Source organism: Manis pentadactyla, chromosome 14 (assembly GCF_030020395.1).
Source record: "Manis pentadactyla isolate mManPen7 chromosome 14, mManPen7.hap1, whole genome shotgun sequence".
Classification (NCBI taxonomy): Eukaryota; Metazoa; Chordata; class Mammalia; order Pholidota; family Manidae; genus Manis; species Manis pentadactyla.
This window is the reverse complement of record NC_080032.1, coordinates 23,334,694-23,360,622: the sequence shown is the minus strand read 5'-3', so window position 1 is coordinate 23,360,622 and position 25,929 is coordinate 23,334,694. Positions and strand designations below refer to the sequence as shown.

General features: G+C 44.4%; 1 protein-coding gene across 5 annotated transcripts; it reads left to right on the top strand.

Moving 5' to 3' along the window:
• Positions 1-25,929, top strand: HPD (4-hydroxyphenylpyruvate dioxygenase). 5 transcript variants are annotated; one of them, XM_036929543.2, is made up of 14 exons: positions 917-1,022; positions 1,137-1,163; positions 1,646-1,708; positions 2,050-2,154; positions 2,726-2,768; positions 2,954-3,036; positions 3,985-4,074; positions 5,015-5,118; positions 20,862-20,939; positions 21,464-21,626; positions 21,759-21,830; positions 23,260-23,382; positions 25,380-25,496; positions 25,592-25,929. In XM_036929543.2, exons 1-14 carry the CDS (start codon positions 1,020-1,022, stop codon positions 25,700-25,702), a joined length of 1,182 nt encoding a protein of 393 aa, XP_036785438.2. In that variant the 5' UTR covers positions 917-1,019; the 3' UTR covers positions 25,703-25,929. The 5 variants fall into 5 exon arrangements, with proteins under 5 accessions (XP_036785441.2, XP_036785443.2, XP_036785438.2 ...); XM_036929546.2 differs by lacking the exons at positions 917-1,022; positions 2,050-2,154 and adding an exon at positions 1-84; XM_036929548.2 differs by lacking the exon at positions 2,050-2,154 and having other exon boundaries at positions 916-1,022.

The window sequence follows — 25,929 nt, the reverse complement described above, 5'->3', positions numbered from 1 at the left end:
CGGGAAGGCGGCAAGATGTTCAGCAGCAGAGTTGCTGTGGCCCAGGGTGGAGCCAGCGGCAGGGGGCTGTCCGGGAGCCCTCAGGTAAATGCCATGGCTGACCAGCAGTCGCCACTCCATCTTCCCGGAAAGCCAGACTTGAGGACTGATGTGGGGGGGTGCTGGAGAGAGCCCTGGCTTCCTGCTCCCAGAGCCATCAGCATCAGCTTCCACCACTCTGAATTCAGAGACTGAGAACCGGGGGCAGGGCAGGGCCATAACGTCTTTCCCAGTACTCAGCTGTGGCAATGCCAAGGGGCCCTATTTTCTATCAGCCCCACCAAAACCCCAAAGAAACATAATCAATCATAACCGACACTAATAGAGACCTTACTGTGGGCAGGGCTCTGTTCTGAAAACTTATGCTTTATCTCATTTAATCCCCATCACATTATTATTGCTCCCATTTCACAGACGGGGAGACTGAGGCTCAGAGGGGTTTGATGACTTTCCCCAGGCACACAGCATATAGTACACAGCACATCTGGGACTCAAATCCCATACCCTTGCCTAACCACTAATGGAATAGAACCCTTTTACCTAAATGTAAACCACATACTTGCTATGCAAACAGAGCTTCAAGACCAGTCCCTAATCCCTTTCAAATGCTCCTTAAATAATAATTCTGGAGCCACCAAGGCACTCAAGCTGACATTAGCCTCTGAGCGTTGGATCCTAGAGGGCAGAGGTCACATTTCCAGCCTGGGGTCCTAGAAAGGGTCCCACCCTGGGGTCCTTTGTTTCTTGCCCCATCCCTGCTCCCCATGGCGAGTGGCCTTAGGCAGGTCACTCCCCTCTCTGGGCAGCATCTCCCTGTCCAATGAGGCCATGGCTGGATGTTCCAGGGTTGGGATCGGCTCCCACCCCCAGGAAGGCCAGGAGGCCAGGGGGCGGGACCTGCTGGGTATTAAAAACATCAGTCCAGACTCTGCAGGCCTCTTGTCCCAGCCTTCCCAGCAGGAATTTGACCAAAATCAGTGATGGTAAGTGCCTGTCTGGGGCCATGGCAGCCTGCCCTGGAGATGATCTCGGTGAGACTTCCAGAAGTACCTGTGTTCAAGCTTCCAAGTCTTCACTGTCCTTTTCTTTCTCTTTAGACGACTTACAGCAACCAAGGAGAGAAGGTAAGCAGGGCAGTGACAGCCCTGGCAGACTGGGAATAGCAGAACAACTATGGTGGGAATGTGATACCCAGGAGACCCTCAAGGTCATCTCTGTGACCCCCACCCCCAACTTCCGAGCTAGTCTCAATCTCAGCCTCCTGAGAAAAACCTACCTCTCCTGAAATTCCTGTCAATCCCTTAATTTTGTCTGGAAGTTCTTTCTAAGAGCTAACCTAAATCCATGTTGCTGTATCATAAGGCTGTTTCCCTCCATGAAAAGCCCCTCCTGCTGGGGCTTCCCAATCTCAAACCCCCAGGAGCTCAATTTCTACCCAAAAACCTCTCTTGAGGCTTGGCAAGGCTGCAGGGGGCAGTTGGCTTCTCCTCATTTCTGGGGTTGAGGCTGGGACAAGGGAGGTGGCTAGGGGACACCTCTCTACCTGCACTTCCCTAGACCTACTTCCAGTGACTCAGCCTCCCTCACCCCTTCTCTCCTTCTGCAGCCCGAGAGAGGCCGATTCCTACACTTCCACTCTGTGACCTTCTGGGTTGGCAATGCCAAGCAGGTAGCAGCTGGGGAGAGGTGCTGGAATGGGCAATAGGCAGGCAGGAGGGCCTCCTGGACATGGGCAGGCCTCCAGCCAGGTCTTTGATTGGCTTCTGGGAGGGGAGGATCTGGGCCAGTGCTGGGACCATCCCAGGAAGGACAGACACTCTTTGGGTCCTAATTACACAATCAGGGCCTCAGACCCTAACAGGAAACTTATCTGAGGTCAGAATGGGCCAGGGAGCAGTCTTTCTTCCCAGGAGGGACTCTGCACCTGGGGCAATGGGGCAGACAGGCTGAGGGTGACTGGGGGCTCTCAGCTAGGAGAGCCCTAACAAACCTGTCACAACTCCGGCACAGGCTGCATCATTCTACTGCAGCAAGATGGGCTTTGAACCTCTAGCCTACAAGGGCCTGGAAACAGGTTCCCGGGAGGTTGTCAGCCACGTGATCAAGCAAGGGAAGGTGAGTCTCCAGCACAGGACCCCCACTCATCCAGAGGCCAGCCTCTCTCCCCTTGCTGGTCTCTGAGCTCCCTGGGGACCCTGGGTGAAGTAGACCCAGAGGCCCTTCCCCTGGCCTGTTCCAACAGCCCCACTGGGCCCTCCACCAGGGCACCTCTGTAAAAACCTTTGCAACAGGGACCTTCTTAGTTTCTTCTTCTCAGCCTGGCCCAATGCTGGCCTTGCAGATGCTCAGGAAAAGGTAGCAGAGACCTCAGACACCAGAGCTGCAAGTCTGAGCACTGCCCTGGTCCATGGGCTCCCCAGAGCTCTCCCTCAGGGGGAGGCCCGGCTTGTTTCAGGACCCCAGGCGGGTCTGGCATGAGAGAAGCCTCCATCCCCAAGGGCTGTAGGGAAGCTAAGGTGGAAAGGGGATGGAACCCAGGGTCAAGGAGTCCTGCCTGGCTGGAAGGGGTGATCTGGTCCTATTACTGCACGAGGGGGTCTCATAGGCAGGCAGGGAGGATGGGGCAGGGTGCACCTCTACACACTTGCCTAAGCTACCAGCTACGCCTCCCTTCTCCATGTCTCAGATTGTGTTTGTCTTCTCCTCCGCCCTCAACCCCTGGAACAGAGGTGAGGGGGCCCTGGGGATTCAGGGTGGCCAGTGGGTGGAGACACGGCTTTGTGGATAGGGTCAAGGACATGGGGGTGGGTCAGGGTTCAGGAGGGTTCCCCACCTAGAAGGAGATGGAGCCCAGGAAGCTGATGGCACAGGTGAGGGGCCATGACAAGAGTGCCACCCACCTCCCCTGCCACAGAGATGGGCGACCACCTGGTGAAACATGGCGACGGTGTGAAGGACATCGCATTTGAGGTGGAAGACTGTGACTACATTGTGCAGGTGAGACTGCAGCTGGGCTGGCGCAGCAGCGTAGCCATAAGGCTCGGCCTGCCCTCTGTCAGCCTATCTGCCAGGGCTGGAGGGCACTGCCATGAGGGAACGACAAGCCCAGACTTCAGTGTAACACACACCTGAGCTCCATCCAGCAACATCCTGCCTCTTGCAATATGTCCTCACTTGGAGCCTCAGTTTCCACATCTGTAAAATGGGAACAACCACAGCACCTACATCACTGGGTCGTTGCAAGGAGGCGATACCACAATGACCACTTCTTGAGCAAGACTGCACCAAACACTGTATTCAAGAGGCAGTTTAGAGGTTCAGAGCATAGACTCCAGAGGCTGACTGCCCAGATCTGAATCTTATTGTCTATGCAACTTTGAGCAAGTGACTTGACTTCTCTGTGCCTCAGTTTTCTCTTCTATAAAATGGAGACAATAACAGGACCTTTCATGTAATGTTGCTGTGAGGATTAAAGAGACTAATACCTATAGCAGCACCTGACATGCAATAAGCATAGGCATGCAGTATGTTGTGAATTATGCATGTAAGACTCTTGGCAGAGGGTCTGACACATAGTAGGGACTCAGTAAATGCTGGCTCATATTCTTCTTATCCAACCACCCTTTTTACAGATGGGGACACTGAGGACTGGAAAGGGGAAAGGGACACAGAGTGAGTTAGAGGCAGTACAGCCCCCTACCCCCACGTGCTTTGTCTCCCACAGACCCAACTCTGGGCTTGGGTCTCAGTTTCCCTATCTGCCAACAGGGGGCATCAGGCCTGGCATCAGCGGCAACAGCTGAGGCTGGCTGGAGCCCTGCCTGGGGCTGGAAAAACTGGAGAAGGCTACAGCAGGACCCTGTAGAGGCAGTTCAGCAGGGCAATCCCCAGGAGAGCCTGGGGGGTCCGGCACTTACTGCCTCCCCCACCTTATCTCCTCTGCAGAAAGCCCGGGAGCGTGGCGCCAAAATTGTGCAGGAGCCCTGGGTAGAGCAAGACAAATTTGGGAAAGTGAAGTTCGCTGTGCTGCAGACGGTGTGTTGACTGAGGTCCCCAACCCTTTCTGCTGTCAGCACCCGCTGAGATGCCAGGATTTCCCCTGCCCCACCCCACTCCACTATACCAGCCAACCCTGTTGCCACGAAGCTCAGATATTCTGCCTCAGATCTCCTCCTGAAATGCTTGACCAGTGGGCAGAGGCTGCTGACAGCACCTCAGGGCTTTCCTTCTCCTGGGAGGAGGGTGGCAGCATGGGGTGTAGGCTGGGGCGGGGCTTTGAAGAAAGGAGGCAGGTGGGGTCTGGGGAGTCCCCTCCCCACCTTCGCTGTGGGAGGCTGAGTAAGGCACTCTGCCTCTCTGGACACCCTTTAAATGATCACGCACTGCAGCTGAATCACAGGTGTGACCTGAGGCATGCTATTTAACCTTTCTGTGCCTCTGCTTTCTTTAACTATAACCCTGCCTAGAGTCACTGTAGGAGTCAAATGAGATAAATAGTGTACAGCCCTTAGAACAACAGCGCCTGGCGTATCACAGATATTCAGCAAAGGTTACCAAGTCTGTTTAGCACCTGTGCTGTTATCATGCAGAGACAGTCCTAGGTCCTGCCCCCTCAAGGTTAAATATGACTTAAAGATTGCCAAGACCCCTGAAGAAGCCCTTCAGCAGAATTTGAACCAAAGCCCTCATCGGTCTTCATTTACAGAGTGCCTGCCACATGCCAGTCTGTGCCCTAGCCGCTGAGGGTACCAGGATGAGCAAAAGCATCCCCACACTTCCAGAGCTTCTGGTTCTGTGGGGCAGAAAGTCAAATAATGTCCCAAATGACAGATTGCAATTCATTTCAGAAAGGGGAAGTGACTTGTCTGAGATCACACATCGAGTTAGGGTCAGACCCGGGTTGTACTGTGTTGGTGCCATGACCTCAACAGGGACGGGAGCTCTGGGACCAACCCAGGTTGTTTTCCACCCACAGTATGGGGACACTACACACACCCTGGTAGAGAAAATGAACTACAGCGGCTGCTTCTTGCCTGGATTCGAGCCTCTAGTGTTCACGGACCCCTTACTTTCCAAGCTGTGAGTGCCCCTCGGGCCAGGGGTTGGGTGGAGGACAACGCCCCTCTCCTCCATGCCAACTGTGCATCTCTGAGAGGGCAGAGCCTCCAGGAGCCTGCAGGGAAACTACAAGGGTCCCCAAGGGTGGCTTGAAGAGAGCAAGGAGGCTAGGAGCATAGGCTCTGCAAACAGTTGGCCTGGGTTCAAATCCCAATTCTGCTACTTCATAGCTATGTATCCTTGGCAAGTGACTTTCTTTCTCTAGGCTGCTGTTTCTTCAACTGGAAAATGGGGCTAGTAATAGTGCATGAGTTGACACAAAGTACCTGTAGTAAATGCCATGAAACAGTAAGCTATTATTGCTTTTTTAATTGAAATATCATTGATATATAATCTTATACTGGTTTCAGATATACAACACAATGGCACAACAGTTCCCCATACTCTTAAATCCTCACCCGCCACTAGTGTAGTTACTGTCTGTCAACATGTTACAGAATCATTGGCTATATTCTCCATGCTGTTCTACTATCCTTGTGACTGACTTACAGTGATTGAGAATTTTTGTGCTTCTTTATCCCTCTCACCCTCCCTGCCCACTCATGCCAGTCCCTCCCCCATGGTAACCACCAGTCACTTCTCAGTGTCTATGAGTCTACTGCTATTTTGTTCGATTTGTTTTGTTTTGTTTTGTTTTGAGATTCCACAAATAAGTGAAATCATGTGCTATTTGTCTTTCTCCACCTGGCTCATTTCACCTAGCATAATACACTCTAGGTCCAACCATTTTATTGCAAATGGTGGAATTTCTTCTTTTTATGGCTGAATAATATTCCATTGTGTATATGTACCACCTCTTCTTTATCCATTGATGGGCGCTTTGGTTGCTTATGTATCTTTGCTATTGTAAATAATTCAGTTATAAACATAGGGGTGCATATATATTTTTTTGAATCAGGGATTTTGTTTGCTTCAGGTAAATTCCTCTAAGTAGAATTCCTAGATTGTATGGTATTTCTATTTTTAGTTTTTTGAGGAACCTCCATACTGCTTTCCCCAGTGGCTGCACTAATTTACATTCCCACCAACAGTGTAGGAGGGTTCCCTTTTCTCCACACCCTCTCCAACACTTATTTTTTTTATTTTTTGTTTTTTATTAAAGTACCATTGATATAAACTCTTATGAAGGTTTTACATGAAAAACATTGTGGTTACTACATTCACCCATATTATCAAGTCCCCCCATACCCCACTGAAGTCCCTGTCCATCAGTGTAGTAAGATGCCAGAGTCACTACTTGTCTTTTCTGTGCTACACTGTCTTCCCCATAACCCCCCCCCACACACCATGTGTGTCAATCATAATGCCCTTCAATCCCTTTCTCCCTCCCTCCCCACTCCCCTCCTCCACCCCTCCCCTTTGGTAAATGCTAGTCAGTTTTTTTTTTTTTTTTTTTAATAATTATTTTTTATTGAAGGGTAGTTGACACACAGTATTACATTACATGAGTTTCAAGTGTACAACACAGTGGTAGAACATTTATATACATAATTCTAGGTTCCAGCTATCACCCTACCAGGCTGTTACAATATCTTGACTATATTCCTTATGCTATACATTACATCCCGGTTACTAATTTATTTTACCATTGGAAGTCTGTCCTTTTTTTTTTTTTTTTTTTTTTTTTTTTGTGAGGGCATCTCTCATATTTATTGATCAAATGGTTGTTAACGACAATAAAATTCTGTATAGGGGAGTCAATTCTCAATGCACAATCATTATTCCACCCCAAGCCTAATTTTTGTCAGTCTCCAATCTTCTGAGGCATAACAAACAAGTTCTTACATGTAGAACAAATTCTTACATAATGAATAAGTTACATGGTGAACAGTACAAGGGCAGTCATCACAGAAACTTTCGGTTTTGCTCATGCATTATGAACTATAAACAGTCAGTTCAAATATGAATACTCATTTGGTTTTTATACTTGATTTATATGTGGATACCACATTTCTCTCTTTATTATTATTATTTTTAATAAAATGCTGAAGTGGTAGGTAGATACAAGATAAAGGTAGAAAACATAGTTTAGTGTTGTAAGAGAGCACATGTAGATGATCAGGTGTGTGCCTGTAGACTATGTGTTAATCCAAGCTAGACAAGGGCAATAAAACATCCACGTATGCAGAAGATTTCTCTCAGAGCGTGGGGGTGAGGTTCTAAGCCTCACCTCTGTTGATCCCCAATTTCTCACCTGATGGCCCCCCTGCGACTGTGCCTGTCTTAGGTTGTTCCTCCCTTGAGGAATCTTACCCGTCTCTGGCTAACCAGTCATCTTCCGGGGCCATACAGGGAAATGTGAAGTTGGTAAGTGAGAGAGAAGCCTTATTGTTTGAAAAAGTTAGCTTTTTACTTCTTTGCATATTTATGCCCTGTGGCTTCTATGCCCAGCATTTGTCTTGAGGTATCTTTACCACTTGGAAGAATTATGATACTCGGTAAATTTGATATGAGGCACGAATTCTATTTAAGGGTTGTAATTAGGAAGGAAGAAGAAAAGCTATAGAAGTAGCAGGCGGAAGAAAACATGGGAAGATTGATTATTTCTTTGATATATCTTCTTGTAGAGTAACTTCAGCATGTATAGGTTTTAAGCTACTACTTAAATTGCACACACACATTAACATAATAGGAGTATAGTTACATAACCAAAGCATATCTGTAATTACCAGCCATCTGCAGTGAAACCAAGAAAACCAGTTAGGCACCTTAGGCATTTGTGAAAACTTATCTATGATATGGTGGATATTGTCCAACTGAACTAGAACAGTCTGAGAGGAATCAGACAAATTAAAACAACCCATTCCTGGGGACTGTTCACATGCCATATGTTCTTTTAACAGTAAATAGTTTTTAGTTGTAAGACTTTGGAGCGCTACAATTTGCACTTCTCCAAATTCTTGGTTGAGTTCCAACAGTATAGATCCAGTCCAATTTTGTTGTTTTACTGTATGCACAGGCCAGCTTAGATATCTCCTTCCTCATTCCCATGGCAAGTCCAGGAACTGGTGGGATAAGTGCATCTACAGCTGTAGCAGTGCGTGGATCTTTGTTGGGGTTTTTTGATGATCATCTTCTGGCATGAGTCTTCCAGAGAGTGCAGATGTTGGAAGTTCTTTTTCATATCGTATCTTAGTTCATTTTCGGGGTAGCCCAATTAGGCTTTGATCCTCTGTATAAACACAAACAGACCCTTTGCCTACACTTTTATATGCCCTTTATACCCTTGTGTAGAACTCGTTGGAGGTTACCACACAGGAACTGCCCTTTTTTTTTTTTTTTTTTTTGCTATCACTAATCTACACTTACATGACGAATATTATGTTTACTAGGCTCTCCCCTATACCAGGTCTCCCCTATAAACCCCTTTACAGTCACTGTCCATCAGCATAGCAAAATGTTGTAGAATCACTACTTGCCTTCTCTGTGTTGTACAGCCCTCCCTTTTCTCCTACCCCCCCATGCATGTTAATCTTAATACCCCCCTACTTCTCCCCCCCTTATCCCTCCCTACCCACCCATCCTCCCCAGTCCCTTTCCCTTTGGTACCTGTTAGTCCATTCTTGAGTTCTGTGATTCTGCTGCTGTTTTGTTCCTTCAGTTTTTCCTTTGTTCTTATATTCCACAGATAAGTGAAATCATTTGGTATTTCTCTTTCTCCGCTTGGCTTGTTTCACTGAGCATAATACCCTCCAGCTCCATCCATGTTGCTGCAAATGATTGGATTTGCCCTTTTCTTATAGCTGAGTAGTATTCCATTGTGTATATGTACCACATCTTCTTTATCCATTCATCTATTGATGGACATTTAGATTGCTTCCAATTCTTGGCTATTGTAAATAGTGCTGCGATAAACATAGGGGTGCATCTGTCTTTCTCAAACTTGATTGCTGCATTCTTAGGGTAAATTCCTAGGAGTGCAATTCCTGGGTCAAATGGTAAGTCTGTTTTGAGCATTTTGATGTACCTCCATACTGCTTTCCACAATGGTTGAACTAACTTACATTCCCACCAGCAGTGTAGGAGGGTTCCCCTTTCTCCACAGCCTCGCCAACATTTGTTGTTGTTTGTCTTTTGGATGGCAGCCATCCTTACTGGTGTGAGGTGATACCTCATTGTAGTTTTAATTTGCATTTCTCTGATAATTAGCGATGTGGAGCATCTTTTCATGTGTCTGTTGGCCATCTGTATTTCTTTTTTGGAGAACTGTCTGTTCAGTTCCTCTGCCCATTTTTTAATTGGGTTATTTGTTTTTTGTTTGTTGAGGCGTGAGAGATCCTTATATATTCTGGACGTCAAGCCTTTATCGGATGTGCCATTTTCAAATATATTCTCCCATACTGTAGGTATCCTTCTTGTTCTATTGATGGTGTCTTTTGCTGTACAGAAGCTTTTCAGCTTAATATAGTCCCACTTACTCATTTTTGCTGTTGTTTTCCTTGCCCGGGGAGATATGTTCAAGAAGAGGTCACTCATGTTTATGTCTAAGAGGTTTTTGCCTATGTTTTCTTCCAAGAGTTTAATGGTTTCATGGCTTACATTCAGGTCTTTGATCCATTTTGAGTTTACTTTTGTATATGGGGTTAGACAATGGTCCAGTTTCATTCTCCTACATGTAGCTGTCCAGTTTTGCCAGCACCACCTGTTGAAGAGACTGTCATTTCGCCATTGTATGTCCATGGCTCCTTTATCAAATATTAATTGACCATATATGTCTGGGTTAATGTCTGGATTCTCTAGTCTGTTCCATTGGTCTGTGGCTCTGCTCTTGTGCCAGTACCAAATTGTCTTGATTACTATGGCTTTATAGTAGAGCTTGAAGTTGGGGAGTGAGATCCCCCCTACTTTATTCTTCTTTCTCAGGATTGCTTTGGCTATTCGGGGTCTTTGGTGTTTCCATATGAATTTTTGAATTATTTGTTCCAGTTCATTGAAGAATGTTGCTGGTAGTTTCATAGGGATTGCATCAAATCTGTATATTGCTTTGGGCAGGATGGCCATTTTAACGATATTAATTCTTCCTAGCCACGAGCATGGGATGAGTTTCCATCTGTTAGTGTCCCCTTTAATTTCTCTTAAGAGTGACTTGTAGTTTTCAGAGTATAAGTCTTTCACTTCTTTGGTTAGGTTTATTCCTAGGTATTTTATTTTTTTTGATGCAATTGTGAATGGAGTTGTTTTCCTGATTTCTCTCTCTGTTGGTTCATTGTTAGTATATAGGAAAGCCACAGATTTCTGTGTGTTGATTTTGTATCCTGCAACTTTGCTGTATTCCGATATCAGTTCTAGTAATTTTGGGGTGGAGTCTTTAGGGTTTTTTATGTACAGTATCATGTCATCTGCAAATAGTGACAGTTTAACTTCTTCTTTACCAATCTGGATTCCTTGTATTTCTTTATTTTGTCTGATTGCCGTGGCTAGGACCTCCAGTACTATGTTAAATAACAGTGGAGAGAGTGGGCATCCCTGTCTAGTTCCCGATCTCAGAGGAAATGCTTTCAGCTTCTCGCTGTTCAATATAATGTTGGCTGTGGGTTTATCATAGATGGCCTTTATTATGTTGAGGTACTTGCCCTCTATTCCCATTTTGCTGAGAGTTTTTAACATGAATGGATGTTGAACTTTGTCAAATGCTTTTTCAGCATCTATGGAGATGATCATGTGGTTTTTGTCTTTCTTTTTGTTGATGTGGTGGATGATATTGATGGACTTTCGAATGTTGTACCATCCTTGCATCCCTGGAATGAATCCCACTTGGTCATGGTGTATGATCCTTTTGATGTATTTTTGAATTCGGTTTGCTAATATTTTGTTGAGTATTTTTGCATCTACGTTCATCAGGGATATTGGTCTGTAGTTTTCTTTTTTGGTGGGGTCTTTGCCTGGTTTTGGTATTAGGGTGATGTTAGCTTCATAGAATGAGTTTGGGAGTATCCCCTCCTCCTCTATTTTTTGGAAAACTTTAAGGAGAATGGGTATTATGTCTTCCCTGTATGTCTGATAAAATTCCGAGGTAAATCCATCTGGCCCGGGGGTTTTGTTCTTTGGTAGTTTTTTGATTACCTCTTCAATTTCGTTGCTGGTAATTGGTCTGTTTAGATTTTCTGTTTCTTCCTGGGTCAATCTTGGAAGGTTATATTTTTCTAGGAAGTTGTCCATTTCTCCTAGGTTTCCCAGCTTGTTAGCATATAGGTTTTCATAGTATTCTCCAATAATTCTTTGCATTTCCGTGGGGTCCGTCGTGATTTTTCCTTTCTCGTTTCTGATACTGTTGATTTGTGTTGATTCTCTTTTCTTCTTAATAAATCTGGCTAGAGGCTTATCTATTTTGTTTATTTTCTCGAAGAACCAGCTCTTGGTTTCATTGATTTTTGCTATTGTTTTATTCTTCTCAATTTTATTTATTTCTTCTCTGATCTTTATTATGTCCCTCCTTCTGCTGACCTTAGGCCTCATCTGTTCTTCTTTTTCCAATTTCGATAATTGTGACATTAGACCATTCATTTGGGATTGCTCTTCCTTTTTTAAATATGCTTGGATTGCTATATACTTTCCTCTTAAGACTGCTTTTGCTGTGTCCCACAGAAGTTGGGGCTTAGTGTTGTTGTTGTCATTTGTTTCCATATATTGCTGGATCTCCATTTTGATTTGGTCATTGATCCATTGATTATTTAGGAGCGTGTTGTTAAGCCTCCATGTGTTTGTGAGCCTCTTTGCTTTCTTTGTACAGTTTATTTCTAGTTTTATGCCTTTGTGGTCTGAAAAGTTGGTTGGTAGGATTTCAATCTTTTGGAATTTTCTGAGGCTCTTTTTGTGGCCTAGTATGTGGTCTATTCTGGAGAATGTTCCATGTGCACTTGAGAAGAACGTGTATCCTGTTGCTTTTGGATGTAGAGTTCTGTAGATGTCTATTAGGTCCATCTGTTCTAGTGTGTTGTTCAGTGCCTCTGTGTCCTTACTTATTTTCTGTCTGGTGGATCTGTCCTTTGGAGTGAGTGGTGTGTTGAAGTCTCCTAGAATGAATGCATTGCATTCTATTTCCTCCTTTAGTTCTGTTAATATTTGTTTCAGGTATGTTGGTGCTCCTGTATTGGGTGCATATATATTTATAATGGTTATATCCTCTTGATGGACTGAGCCCTTTATCATTATGTAATGTCCTTCTTTGTCTTTTGTTACTTTCTTTATTTTGAAGTCTGTTTTGTCTGATACCAGAATTGCAACACCTGCTTTCTTCTCTCTGTTGTTTGCTTGAAATATCTTTTTCCATCCCTTGACTTTAAGTCTGTGCGCGTCTTTGGGTTTGAGGTGAGTCTCTTGTAAGCAGCATATAGATGGGTCTTGCTTTTTTATCCATTCTGTTACTCTGTGTCTTTTGATTGGTGCATTCAACCCATTAACATTTAGGGTGACTATTGAAAGATATGTACTTATTGCCATTGCAGGCTTTAAATTCGTGGTTACCAAAGGTTCAAGGTTAGCCTCTTTAGTATCTTACTGCCTAACTTAGCTCGCTTATTGAGCTGTTATATACACTGTCTGGAGATTCTTTTCTTCTCTCCCTTCTTGTTCCTCCTCCTCGATTCTTCATATGTTGGGTGTTTTGTGCTGTGCTCTTTCTAGGAGTGCTCCCATCTAGAGCAGTCCCTGTAAGATGTTCTGTAGAGGTGGTTTGTGGAAAGCAAATTCCCTCAGCTTTTGTTTGTCTGGGAATTGTTTAATCCCACCGTCATATTTGAATGATAGTCGTGCTGGATACAGTATCCTTGGTTCAAGGCCCTTCTGTTTCATTGTATTAAATATATCATGCCATTCTCTTCTGGCCTGTAGGGTTTCTGTTGAGAAATCTGACGTTAGCCTGATGGGTTTCCCTTTATAGGTGACCTTTTTCTCTCTAGCTGCCTTTAACACTCTTTCCTTGTCCTTGATCTTTGCCATTTTAATTATTATGTGTCTTGGTGTTGCCCTTCTTGGATCCTTTCTGTTGGGGGTTCTGTGTATTTCCGTGGTCTGTTTGATTACTTCCTCCCCCAGTGTGGGGAAGTTTTCAGCAATTATTTCTTCTAAGATACTTTCCATCTCTTTGCCTCTCTCTTCTTCTTCTGGGACCCCTATAATACGGATATTGCTCCTTTTAGATTGGTCACACAGTTCTCTTAATATTGTTTCATTCCTGGAGATCCTTTTGTCTCTCTCTATGTCAGCTTCTATGCGTTCCTGTTCTCTGATTTCAATTCCATCAATGGCCTCTTGCATTCTATCCATTCTGCTTATAAACCCTTCCAGAGTTTGTTTCATTTCTGCGATCTCCTTTCTGGCATCTGTGATCTCTTTCCGGACTTCATCCCATTTTTCTTGCGTATTTCTCTGCATCTCTGTCAGCATGTTTATGATTCTTATTTTGAATTCTTTGTCAGGAAGACTGGTTAGGTCTGTCTCCTTCTCTGGTGTTGTCTCTGTGATCTTTGTCTGCCTGTAGCTTTGCCTTTTCATGGTGATAGGAATAGTCTGCAGAACTGGGACGAGTGACGGCTGGAAGAACTTCCCTTCTTGTTGGTTTGTGGCCCTCCTCTCCTGGGAGAACAGCGACCTCTAGTGGCTCGTGCTGGGCAGCTGCGCGCAGACAGGGTTTCTGCTTCCTGCCCGGCTGCTATGGAGTTAATCTCCGCTGTTGCTGTGGGCGTGGCCTGGCTCGGGCAGCTACTCCAAAATGGTGGAGTCGCGTTGGAGCAGGAGCTGCTGGGAGGCTATTTATCTCCGTAAGGGGCCTCCCTGCTCCCTGCAGCCCAGGGGTTAGGGTGCCCTGAGATCCCGGGTTCCCTACCTCTGGATTAAGTGACCCGCCCTGCCCCTTTAAGACTTCCAAAAAGCACCCGCCAAAACAAAACAACGACCACAAAAAAAAACAAGAAAAAAAATTTTTTTAATTAAAAAAAAAAAAATTTTTTAATTAAAAAAAAAAGGTGGTCGTTCGTTTTTCTTTATTCTCCGGTGCCAGCCTCAGGCCTCTGCTCACCGGTCTTTCTGCCCTGTTTCCCTAATATTGGGGTCCCTGTCCCTTTAAGACTTCCAAAAAGCGCTCGCCAAAACAAAGCAGCAAAAAAGCAAAAAAAAAAAATGGTCGCGCGCTTTTCTTATGTCCTCTGGCGCCCAGCCTCCAGTGCCTGCTCACTGTTCTTGCTGCCCTGTTTTCCCAGTATCGAGGGCCCTGCACTCTGGCCCGGATGGCTGGGGCTGGGTGTTCGGCAGCCCTGGGCTCCGTCTCCCTCCCGCTCTGCCTGCTCTTCTCCCGCCGGGAGCTGGGGGGAGGGGCGCTCGGCTCCCGCGGGGCCGGGGCTTGTATCTCACCCACTTCGCGAGGCGCTGGGTTCTCTCAGGTGCGGATGTGGTCTGGATATTGTCCTGTGTCCTCTGGTCTTTATTCTAGGAAGGGTTGTCTTTGTTATATTTTCATAGATATATGTTGTTTTGGGAGGAGATTTCCGCTGCTCTACTCACGCCGCCATCTTCCGCCCCCTCTCCAAATGCTAGTCAGTTTTGCTTCATTGTTATACTCCACAAATGAGGGAAATTATTTGGTACTTGTCTTTCTCTGCCTGGCTTATTTCACTGAGCATAATACCCTCTAGCTCCATCCATGTTGTTGCAAATGATAGGATTTGTTTTCTTCTCGTGGCTGAATAATATTCCCTTGTGTACATGTACCACATCTTCTTTATCCATTCATCTACTGATAGACACTTAGGTTGCTTCCATTTCTTGGCTATTGTAAACAGTGCTGTGATAAACATAGGGGTGCATGTGTCTTTTTGAATCTGAGAAGTTGTTTCATTTGGGTAAATTCCTCGGAGTGGAATTCCCGGGTCAAATGGTATTTCTATTTTTAGTTTTTTGAGGAACCTCCATATTGCTTTCCACAATGGTTGAACTAATTTACATTCCCACCAGCAGTGTAGGAGGGTTCCCCTTTCTCCGCATCCTCGCCAGAATTTGCTGTTAGTAGTCTTTTCAATGTTGTTCATCCTGGTATGAGGCGATATCTAATTATAGTTTTAACTTGCATTTCCCTGATAATTAGCGATGTGGAGCATCTTTCCATGTGCCTGTTGGCCATCTGAATTTCTTCTTTGGAGAATTGTTTGTTTATATCCTCTACCCATTTTTTACATTTAGAGTGACTATTGAAAGATATGTACTTATTGCCATTGCAGGCTTTAGATCTTCTACCCATTTTTTAATTGGGTTATTCGCTTTTTGAGTGTTGAGGTGTGTGAGTTCTTTATATATTTTGGATGTTAACACATTGTCGGATATGTCATTTACAAATATATTTTCCCATACTGGAGGATGCCTTTTTGTTCTACTGATGGTGTCCTTTGCTGTACAGAAGTTTTTAGTTTGATGTAGTGCTATTTGTTCATTTTTGCTTTTGTTTCCCTTGCCCAAGGAGATGCATTTAAGAAAAAGGTGCTCATATTTATATTCAAGAGATTTTTGCCTATGTTTTCTTCTAAGAATTTTATGGTTTCATGACTTACATTCAGGTCTTTGATCCATTTCGAGTTTACTTTTGTGTTTGGAGTTAGACAGTAATCCAGTTTCATTCTCTTACAGACATGTAGCTGTCCAGTTTGCCAACACCAGTTGTTGAAGAGGCTGTCATTTCCCCATTGTATATTCAAGGCTTCTTTATCATATATTAATTGATCATATATGCTTGGGTTTATATCTGGGCTCTCTATACTGTTCCATTGATCTGTGGGTCTGTTCTTGTGCCAGTACCAAATTGTCTTGATTACTGTGGCTGTGTAGTAGAATTTGAAGTCAGGGAGTATAATCCCCCCAGCTTTATTCTTCCTTCTCAGGATTGCTTTGGCTATTCGGGGTCTTTTGTGGTTCCATATGAAGTTTAGAACTATTTGCTCTAGTTCGTTGAAGAATGCAGTTGGTATTTTGATAGGGATTGCATTGAATCTGTAGATCGCTTTAGGCAGGATGGTCATTTTGACAATATTAATTCTTCCTATCCATGAGCACAGGATGTGTTTCCATTTATTGGTATCTTCTTTAATTTCTCTCATCTCTCATGAGTGTCTTGTAGTTTTCAGGGTCTTTCACTTACTTGGTTAGGTTTATTTCTAGGTATTTTATTCCTTTTGATGCAATTGTGAATGGAATTGTTTTCCTGATTTCTCTTTCTGCTAGTTCATTGTTAGTGTATAGGAATGCAACTGATTTCTGTGTATTAATTTTGTATCTTGCAACCTTGCTGAATTCAGTTTTTAGTTCTAGTAGTTTTGGGGTGGATTCTTTAGGGTTTTTTATGTACAATATAATGTCATCCGCAAATAGTGACAGTTTAACTTCTTCCTTACCGATCTAGATGCCTTTTATTTTTTCTGTGTTGTCTGGTTGCCACGGCTAGGACCTCTAGTACTATGTTGAATAAAAGTGGAGAGAGTGGGCTTCCTTATCTTGTTTCCGATCTTAAATAAAAAGCTTTCAGCTTCTCGCTGTTAAGTAAGTATGATGTTGGCTGTGGGCTTATCATATATGGCCTTTATTATGTTGAGGTACCTGCCCTCTACACCCATTTTGTTGAGAGTTTTTACCATGAATGGATGTTGAATTTTGTCAAATGCTTTTCCAGCATCTATGGAGAAGATCATGTGGTTTTTGTTCTTCTTTATGTTGATGTGGTGGATGATGTTGATGGATTTTCAAATATTGCTCCATCCTTGCATCCCTGGAATAAATCCTACTTGATCATGATGGATGACCATTTTGATGTATTTTTGAATTCAGTTTGCTAATATTTTGTTGAGTATTTTTACATCTATGTTCATCAAGGATATTGGTCTGTAATTTTTCTTTTTTGTGTGCTGTCTTTGTCTGGTTTTGGTATTAGAGTGATGCTGGCCTCATAGACTGAGTTTGGAAGTATTCCCTCCTCGTCTACTTTTTGGAAGACTTTAAGGAGGATGGGGATTAGGTCTTCACTAAATGTTTGATAAAATTCAGCAGTGAAACCATCTGGTCCAAGGGTTTTGTTCTTAGGTAGTTTTTTTATTATCAATTCAACTTCATTGCTGGTAATTGGTCTGTTCAGATTTTCTGTTTCTTGCTGGGTCAGGCTTGGAAGGTTGTATTTTTCTAGAAAGTTGTCCATTTCTTCTAGGTTATCCAGTTTGTTAGCATATAATTTTTCATAGTATTCTCTAGTAATTCTTTGTATTTCTGTGGTGTCCATGGTGATTTTTCCTTTCTCATTTCTGATTCTGTTTATATGTGTAGACTCTCTTTTTTTCTTGATAAGTCTGGCTAGGGTTTTATCTATTTTGTTTATTTTCTCAGAGAACCAGCTACTACTTTCACTGATTCTTTCTACTGTTTTATTCTCGATTTTATTTATTTCTCCTCTTATTTTTTTTATTTTGGTATCATTAATCTACAATTACATGAAGAACATCATGTTTACTAGGCTCCCCCCTTCACCAAGTCCCCCCAACATACCCCTTTACAGTCACTGTCCATTAGCGTAGTAAGATGCTGTAGAATCACTACTCGTCTTCTCTGTGTTGCACAGCCCTCCCCATGCCCCCCCTCCACACTACACATGCTAATCGTAATACCCCCCTTTCTTTTTCCCCACCCTTATCCCTCCCTTCCCACCCACCCTCCCCAGTCCCTTTCCCTTTGGTAACTGTTAGTCCATTCTTGGGTTCTGTGATTCTGCTGCTGTTTTGTTCCTTCAGTTTTCCATTGTTCTTATACTCCACATATGAGTGAAATCATTTGGTACTTGTCCTTCTCTGCTTGGCTTATTTCACTGACCATAATACCCTCTAGCTCCATCCATGTTGTTGCAAATGGTAGGATCTGTTTTTTTCTTATAACTGCGTAATATTCCATTGTGTATATGTACCACATGTTCTTTATCCATTCATCTACTGATGGACATTTAGGTTGCTTCCATATCTTGGCTATTGTAAACAGTGCAGCGATAAACATAGGGGTGCATCTGTCTTTTTCAAACTGGAGTGCTGCATTCTTAGGGTAAATTCCTAGACGTGGAATTCCTAGGTCAAATGGTATTTCTATTTTGAGCATTCTGAGGAACCTCCATACTGCTTTCCACAATGGTTGAACTAGTTTACATTCCCACCAGCAGTGTAGGAGGGCTCCCCTTTCTCCACAACCTCACCAACATTTGTTGTTGTCTGTCTTTTCAATGATGGCGATCCTTACTGGTGTGAGGTGATATCTCATTGTGGTTTTAATTTGCATTTCTCTGATGATTAGCGATGTGGAGCATCTTTTCATGTGCCTGTTGGCCATCTGGATTTCTTCTTCAGAGAACTGTCTATTCAGCTCCTCTGCCCACTTTTTAATTGGATTATTTGCTTTTTGTTTGTTGAAGTGTGTGAGCTCTTTATATATTTTGGATGTCAATCCTTTATTGGATCTGTCATTTATGAATATATTCTCCCATACTGTAGGATACCTTTTTGTTCTACTGGTGTCCTTTGCTGTACAGAAGCTTTTTAGCTTGATATAGTCCCACTTGTTCATTTTTGCCTTTGTTTCCCTTGCCCAGGGAGATATGTTCACGAAGAAGTCACTCATGTTCATGTCCATGAGATTTTTGCCTATGTTTTTTTCTAACAGTTTTATGGTTTCATGACTTATATTCAGGTCTTTGATCCATTTGGAGTTTACTTTTGTGTATGGGGTTAGACAGTGATCCAGTTTCATTCTCTTACATGTAGCTGTCCAGCTGCCTGCCGTTCTTTTGTCCCAGAGTGGCTGACTGTGAATACGTGCTTTCCCCAAGTGGCTGGAATCTCAGTTTCTCCAAGTATTCCTCCTGTCTTAGCTTTCCAACCCCACTAATCCCCATAGCACCATGTAACGTAGGTTTGTGCTCCCAAAGAAGATCTCCAGGGCTGGATGTTTAGCAGTTCTAGGCCTCCACCCTTTCCCTGCTCCGTTTCTCTTCCTCCCTCCAGTGAGCTGGGATGGGGAAAGGGCTTGGGTCCCTCCGGATCATGGCTTTGGTACTTTACTCTTTTCCTTGAGGTCTGCTGTTTTCCCCAGGTGTAGGCTGTCTGCCGCAGCCTTCTTTCCTGTTGCTCTTTCAGGATTAGATGTATTTGCTATATTTTCATATTATATGTGGTTTGGGGAGGAGGTTTCTGTCTCACCTCTCATGCCACACTCTTTAATCCTCTGTCCAACACTTGTTATTTCTTGTCTTTTGGATGGCAGCCATTCTAACTGGTGTGAGGTGATATCCCATTGTGGTTTTGATTTCCATTTCCCTGATGATCAGCGATGTGGAACATCTTTTCATGTGCCTGTTGGCCATTTGTATTTCTTTGGAGAACTGTCTGTTCAGGTCCTCTGCCCATTTTTTGAAGGGGTGATTTGGGGGATTTTTGGCATTAAGGCATATGAGTTCCTTCCACATTTTGAATGTTAACCCCTTATCAGATGAGTCATTTACAAAATATATTCTCCCATACTGTAGGATGCCACTTTGTTATGCTGATGGTGTCCTTTCCTGTACAGAAGCTTAGTTTGATGTAGTTCCACTTGTTCATTTTTTAGTTTCCCTTGGCTGAGGAAATGTGTCTGGGAAAAAATTGCTCATGATTATGTTCAAAAGATTTTTGGCTATGTTTTCTTCTAAGAGTTTCATGGTTTCATATCTTACATTCAGGCCTTTGATCCATTTCAAGTTTACTTTTGTGTATGGGGTTAGACAATAATCCAGTTTCATTCTCTTGCATATATCTGTCCAGTTTTCCCAACACAAGTTATTGAAGTGGCTGTCTTTTCCTCATTATACATACATGGCTCCTTTATTATGTATTAATTGACTATATGTGTGCGTTTATGTCTGGGCTCTCTATTCTGTTCCAATGATCTATGGATCTGTATCATACTGTTTAGATTACTATAGCTTTGTAGTATAGCTTGAAGCCAGGAAGCATAACACCCCCAGCTTTGTTCTTCCTTCTCAGGATCACTTTGCCTATTCAGAGTCTCTTGTGGTTCTATATGAATTTTAGGATTATTTGTTCTACTTCACTGAAAAATGCTGTTGGTATTTTGACAGGGATTGCATTAAATCTGTAAACTGCTTTGGGCACAATGTCCATTTTGACAATATTAATTCTTCCTATCCATGAACACAGGATAGACTTCCATTTATTTGTGTCTTTAATTTCTCTCATGAGTGTCTTGTAGTTTTCAGAGTACAGGTCTTTCACCTCCTTGGTTAAGTTTATTCCTAGTATTTTATTCTTTTTGATGAAATTGTAAATGGAATCATTTCCCCAATTTCTTATTCTGCTAGTTTGTTGTTAGTATATAGGAATGCAACAGATTTCTGCATATTCATTTTGTATCCTGCAACTTTGCTGAATCCAGTTATTAGTTCTAATAGTTTTTTGGTGGAGTTTTAGGGTTTTCTACGTACAACATCATTTCATCTGCAAATAGTGGTAGTTTAACTTCTTCCTGACCAATTTGGATGCCTTTTACCTCTTTATCTTGTCTGATTGCTGTGGCTAGCACGCCCCGTAATATGTTGAATAAAAGTGCTGAGCTATTATTGTTTTTGAGGGCCTGGGGAAAAGAAGGAGGGGGGATTTAGGGCATGGCCTACTCCTGACCTCCAATGGTTTCCCTCTTCCTAGGCCCAAATGCTATCTTGAGATTATCGATCACATTGTAGGAAACCAGCCTGATCAGGAGATGGTGTCTGCCTCAGAGTGGTGAGTCCCTGACCCAACCCCTTCCCAAGAAGGGGACAGGCCCACTCCCCAGCAATTGTCTTGGAACAGCAAAATGGGAAACAGAGCACCCAATTGGGGGAGGTTAGCCCTGAAGTCACCAGTCCATCTGTTTCCTATATAACTATCACCATAGAGGCCAGAGGCTTTAAGACCCAAAGTGATCCACAGGGCCTCCCTCTGAGGAGGCCAAGGGTGTCACAAATCTGGAAGGCTTGGAGGAAGACTGTCACTACCCAATATGGCCCTTATGCTGGGAGGAGCAAGGGCCCCTCATCAAAGCCCTTCCATCTGATGGAACACTGACACACTATTTAGATCTTGTCACAGATGCATTACTTCCACCTGAAGGAAAACTGTCATAATAACAGGACAAATCTATAAAGATGAATGGTGGTACTTTTGGAGCCTCCTCAGAAAACAAAGTCTGGAAGGTAGAAATAGGGGCAGGCACCTAGTCCCCAGCTGGCACTGAGAGCCAACATGTCCCTCCACGCCCCCAACAGGTACCTGAAGAACCTGCAGTTCCACCGTTTCTGGTCCGTGGATGACACACAGGTGCACACGGAGTACAGCTCTCTGCGCTCCATTGTGGTGGCCAATTATGAGGAGTCCATCAAGATGCCAATTAATGAGCCAGCACCAGGCAGGAAGAAGTCCCAGATCCAGGTGGAGCCTTCACAGTGTGTCAGAGGCTTGGTTGGGGAAGAAGAAAGCAGGGAAGAGATTTGAGAGCTCTTCTGGGAGAGGGGCGTGGGTGACATGGGCCAATGACAGTGGCCCTTTTTGTGCCCCTCACAGGAATATGTGGACTATAACGGGGGTGCTGGGGTCCAGCACATCGCTCTCAAGACCCAAGACATCATCACAGCGGTTAGAAGGCCATTCCTGGTCCTAATTCACTCCCTACTCAGCTCCAGAGCCAATATCTGCAAAGTAGTAGGGGGTGGGAGGAATCCTGGACCCCTTTCATCATCCCAGAGGGCTAACAGGACTCCCTTACTGGTTCCTGCCACACTTGTGCAAGTACATTCCCACCCCAGAGTGTTCAGTCTCTCTACAGAACACTCCTAGCTTAGAAGTAGCAGCTGCGAGACTAACAGGAAGCCTGGATTCTAGTTCTGGGTCTGCAAGTGACTTGCTCTGTGTCTCTGGGGATTCAACTCCATCTCTGGGCTTCAGTTGTCTCACCTGGAAACTAAGGCTAATAAGGCTACAAGATCGATAGGTCCTTTAAGCCAAATTAAATGTTCTTAGTCTTTGGACCCAGCCCCTGGGGAGGCTGGTCTGACCTATTCCTTCTGTGGCATTCAGTGAGTGACAACATGGCATTGTGGACAATAACCTGGACTGTCCCATTCAATCCTGGCCCAACCAAGCATTCATTGCAAGACCTCAGCAACTCCATTCATTTGTTCATTCACTCATTCAGTAGATGTTTCCTGAGCACCTACTATGTGCCAAGCATTGTTTTAGGTACTTGGGATACATCAGCCAACCAAGACAGTAGTTCCTACCCTTATAGAGGCAGAAAGGAAAAGAAGTAAAATACATGTTAGACGGTAGTGAGTGCTCTGGAGGAAAATTAAACAGGGCAATGGAGACGGAGGGTGAAAGACACTGCATATTTAAATAGGGTGGTTGCTAAAGCCTCACTAAGAAAGAAACATCTGAGAATGCAGAGTGAGAAGCAGAGAAGCACATGGAAATCTGGAGAAAGTGCCCCACGCAGAAGGGACAGACAGGGCAGAGGAAGACTGAAGGAGCAGCAAGATCAGGGTGGCTGGAACAGAATGAGCTAGGGAGTGAGGGATAGGAGACAGGTGAGAAGGTAGGAATGAGGGTAGATGGTGAGGGTTTTGAATTTGACTCTATGATGAGACACCACTGTGAGGTAAGCAGAGGAGTGACATGATTTGACTCATATTTTGATAAAACCTTTCTGGCTACTATGTTGACAATAGATATTTAACCTCTCCATGCCTCAGTTTCCCTAGTTAGGAAATGGGGATAATAACTGTCCAGATGCCTCTAAAGCTTACTGCATGGACATAATGATGCAATACACAGAGAATGCTTGAGACAGGCCCCTAGTGCACACTCTGTAAATGTTAGTGATTGCTGTTCTTCTAAGGGGCCCACACTAGAGGAGGAAGGGGATGAGACCATGGTGTATCCTGGCAGCTGGGGGGAGCTAAAATAGGGACTCTGCCTCCTCCTGGCCCAGCACCTCCACCTGGCTGGGGGTGTTGAACATGGAGAGAGAACGAGGCCGACCTTGACCCTGCCTGCTCCAAGACAGATTCGCCACTTGAGAGAGAGAGGCTTGGAGTTCTTGGCTGTTCCACCCACATACTACAAGCAACTCCGGGAGAAGCTCAAGTCGGCCAAGATCCGGGTGAAAGAGAGCATTGACACCCTGGAGGTGAGGCTCGTGAAGAGTCCTCTTTTGGCCAGGGAGGATGTGCTTGAGTTCCACCTTGCCTTACAAGTATTATGTAAGCCTTTACCCTGTATCAGCCATCAGGGCACAGAGGGAAAGCCAGTCCAGGTTCCTGCTGTCACAGGATTTGCTTTCTAGTGAGGCGACAGATGACAAATAAGTAACACAAACACCATCAGAGAGACTGTTGGTGCTGTGCAAAAAGTTAAAACAGGCTATGACAGTGATGGGAGCTACTTTACAGGAAGTAGGTATTCAGAGAGGGCCTCTCAGAAGAGGTGACACTTCAGTAAAATCTAGATGATGAGAGGAAGTTGACTGTATTAAGGACTGGGGAAAAAGGAGTCCTGGAAGAGGGGACAGCAAGTGCAAAGGTCCTGAGGCAGGAGCAAACTCCGAGTGTCTGAAGAACACAAAGGCTAGAGTAGTGAAGGGGAATGTTAGAGGAATGACCTAGCTCACAGAGGGTGGCAGGGGCTGACTCCTCTTGTAGATTATTTAAGAGTTTGTATGTTGTTCTTCTGTGGCCAGAAACCACTGGTTTTGTTTTTAACAGCTTTATTGATGTATAAGTCACATGACATATAAGTCACTGTTTTAAAGTGCACAATTCAGTGGCTTTTAGCTGTTTACTATATCGCACAGCCATCATCAACAGCAATTTTAAAGCAGTTTTATCACTTTAAAATGAAACCTCACAACCCAACACATCTACTCTCCCACCCCCACCATTAATCTACTTTCTATCTCTACATATTTGCTATTCTGAACATGTCATATACATGAAATCATACAGTATATGGCCTTTTGTGTCTGGCCCCTTTCACTTAGCATACTGTTTTTCTAAGGTTCATCCATGTTGTAGCAAATATCAGTACAGGCCTGTCTCTGAGATAATGCAGGCTTGGTTCCAGACTACTGTAATAAGTGACATCACAATAGAGTGAGTTAAAATGAATTTTTTGGTTTCCCAGTGCATATGAAACTTTTTTCCACTGTAGTCTAATTAAAGTGTGCTACAGCATTATGTCTGAAAAAACAATGTACATACTTCAATTCTTCAATTTAAAAACTTTATTGCTAAACATGCTAACCATCATCTTTCAGCAAGTCATAATCCCTGATCACAGATCATCATAACAAATATACTAATAATGAAAAACTTGAAATATTGTTAGGATTATCAAAACGTGACATGCAGACATGAAGTGAGCAAATGCTGTTGGAAAAATGACACCAACAGATTTGTTTGATGTGGGGTTGCCACAACCTTTCAATTTGTAGAAAATGCACTGTCTGCAAAGCACAATAAAAGAGGTATACCTGCCACTTCATTCCTTTTTATGGCTGAATAATATCCCACTGTGTGGGTATATCACATTTTGCTTATCCATTCATCAGTTGATGCACATCTGAACTGTTTCCACTTTTTGGCTATTGTAAATAACGCTATGGTCATTCGTGCACAAGTTTTTGAGTGAATATATGTTTTTAATTCTCCTGGGTTGATACCTAGGAGTGGAATTGCTGGGTTATTTGGTAACTCTGTTTAACCTTTTGAGGAAGTGCCGAACAGTTTTCCACAACAGCTGCACCATTTTACATTCCCACCAGCAACATATGAGGGTTCTAATTTCCACTGAAGGATTTTTAAATAGGGCAATGACATGATCTGATTTTTAAAAGACCCTTCTGATGTCTGTGGGGAGGACGTAAGGAGGCAATAGGGAAGCAGATAGACCTGTGTGGAAGATACTGGAGTGGTCCGGGCCAGAACTGATGGTGGCTTACACAGGACTGTGGCAGAGGAGTAGTGATAGGACAGTTTGGAATCTATCTGGAGGTGTCTGGAACTGCAGGAGAAAGGGGTCTTTTCTTTGGGGGTGCAGGAGCCCCTGTAGACTTTCTAAGGTTCCACCCTGCCAGGCTAGACGGGCGGGCTAACATCCCCCTAAGTCAATCCCCTGTCTCCCACCTAGGAGCTGAAAGTTCTTGTGGACTACGACGAGAAAGGCTACCTCCTGCAGATCTTCACCAAGCCCGTGCAAGACCGGCCCACTCTCTTCCTGGAAGTCATCCAGCGCCACAACCACCAGGTGCCGCCGGTCCCCGGCAAACCGGAGGGGCCAAGCAGGGGTAGCACAATTGCCTTTATGGGCCCGCAGCTCACCTTCTTTCTCTTCCGCTCCAGGGCTTTGGAGCCGGCAATTTCAATTCACTGTTCAAGGCTTTCGAGGAGGAGCAGGACCTAAGGGGTAACCTCACCGACATGGAGGCCAATGGCTCGATGCCGGGCAAGTAGAAGCCGCGCTTCCTGCCCGGCCCCCGAGGCCCCGCCCAGCTGCGGGCTCGCGGCGGACCACGCCCGCCGTCCTGGGCCACGCCCACCCTCAGGCCCCGTACTGCGAGCCCTCCTTTCTAGCCGACTCCGGGTCACCCACCCAACGCTCCGCCCACACCGTGACCACGCCCCCTAGGTTGATGCTCCTCCCTGCTCCCGCCTCCGGAATAAAGCGGTCCGGGGTCCAA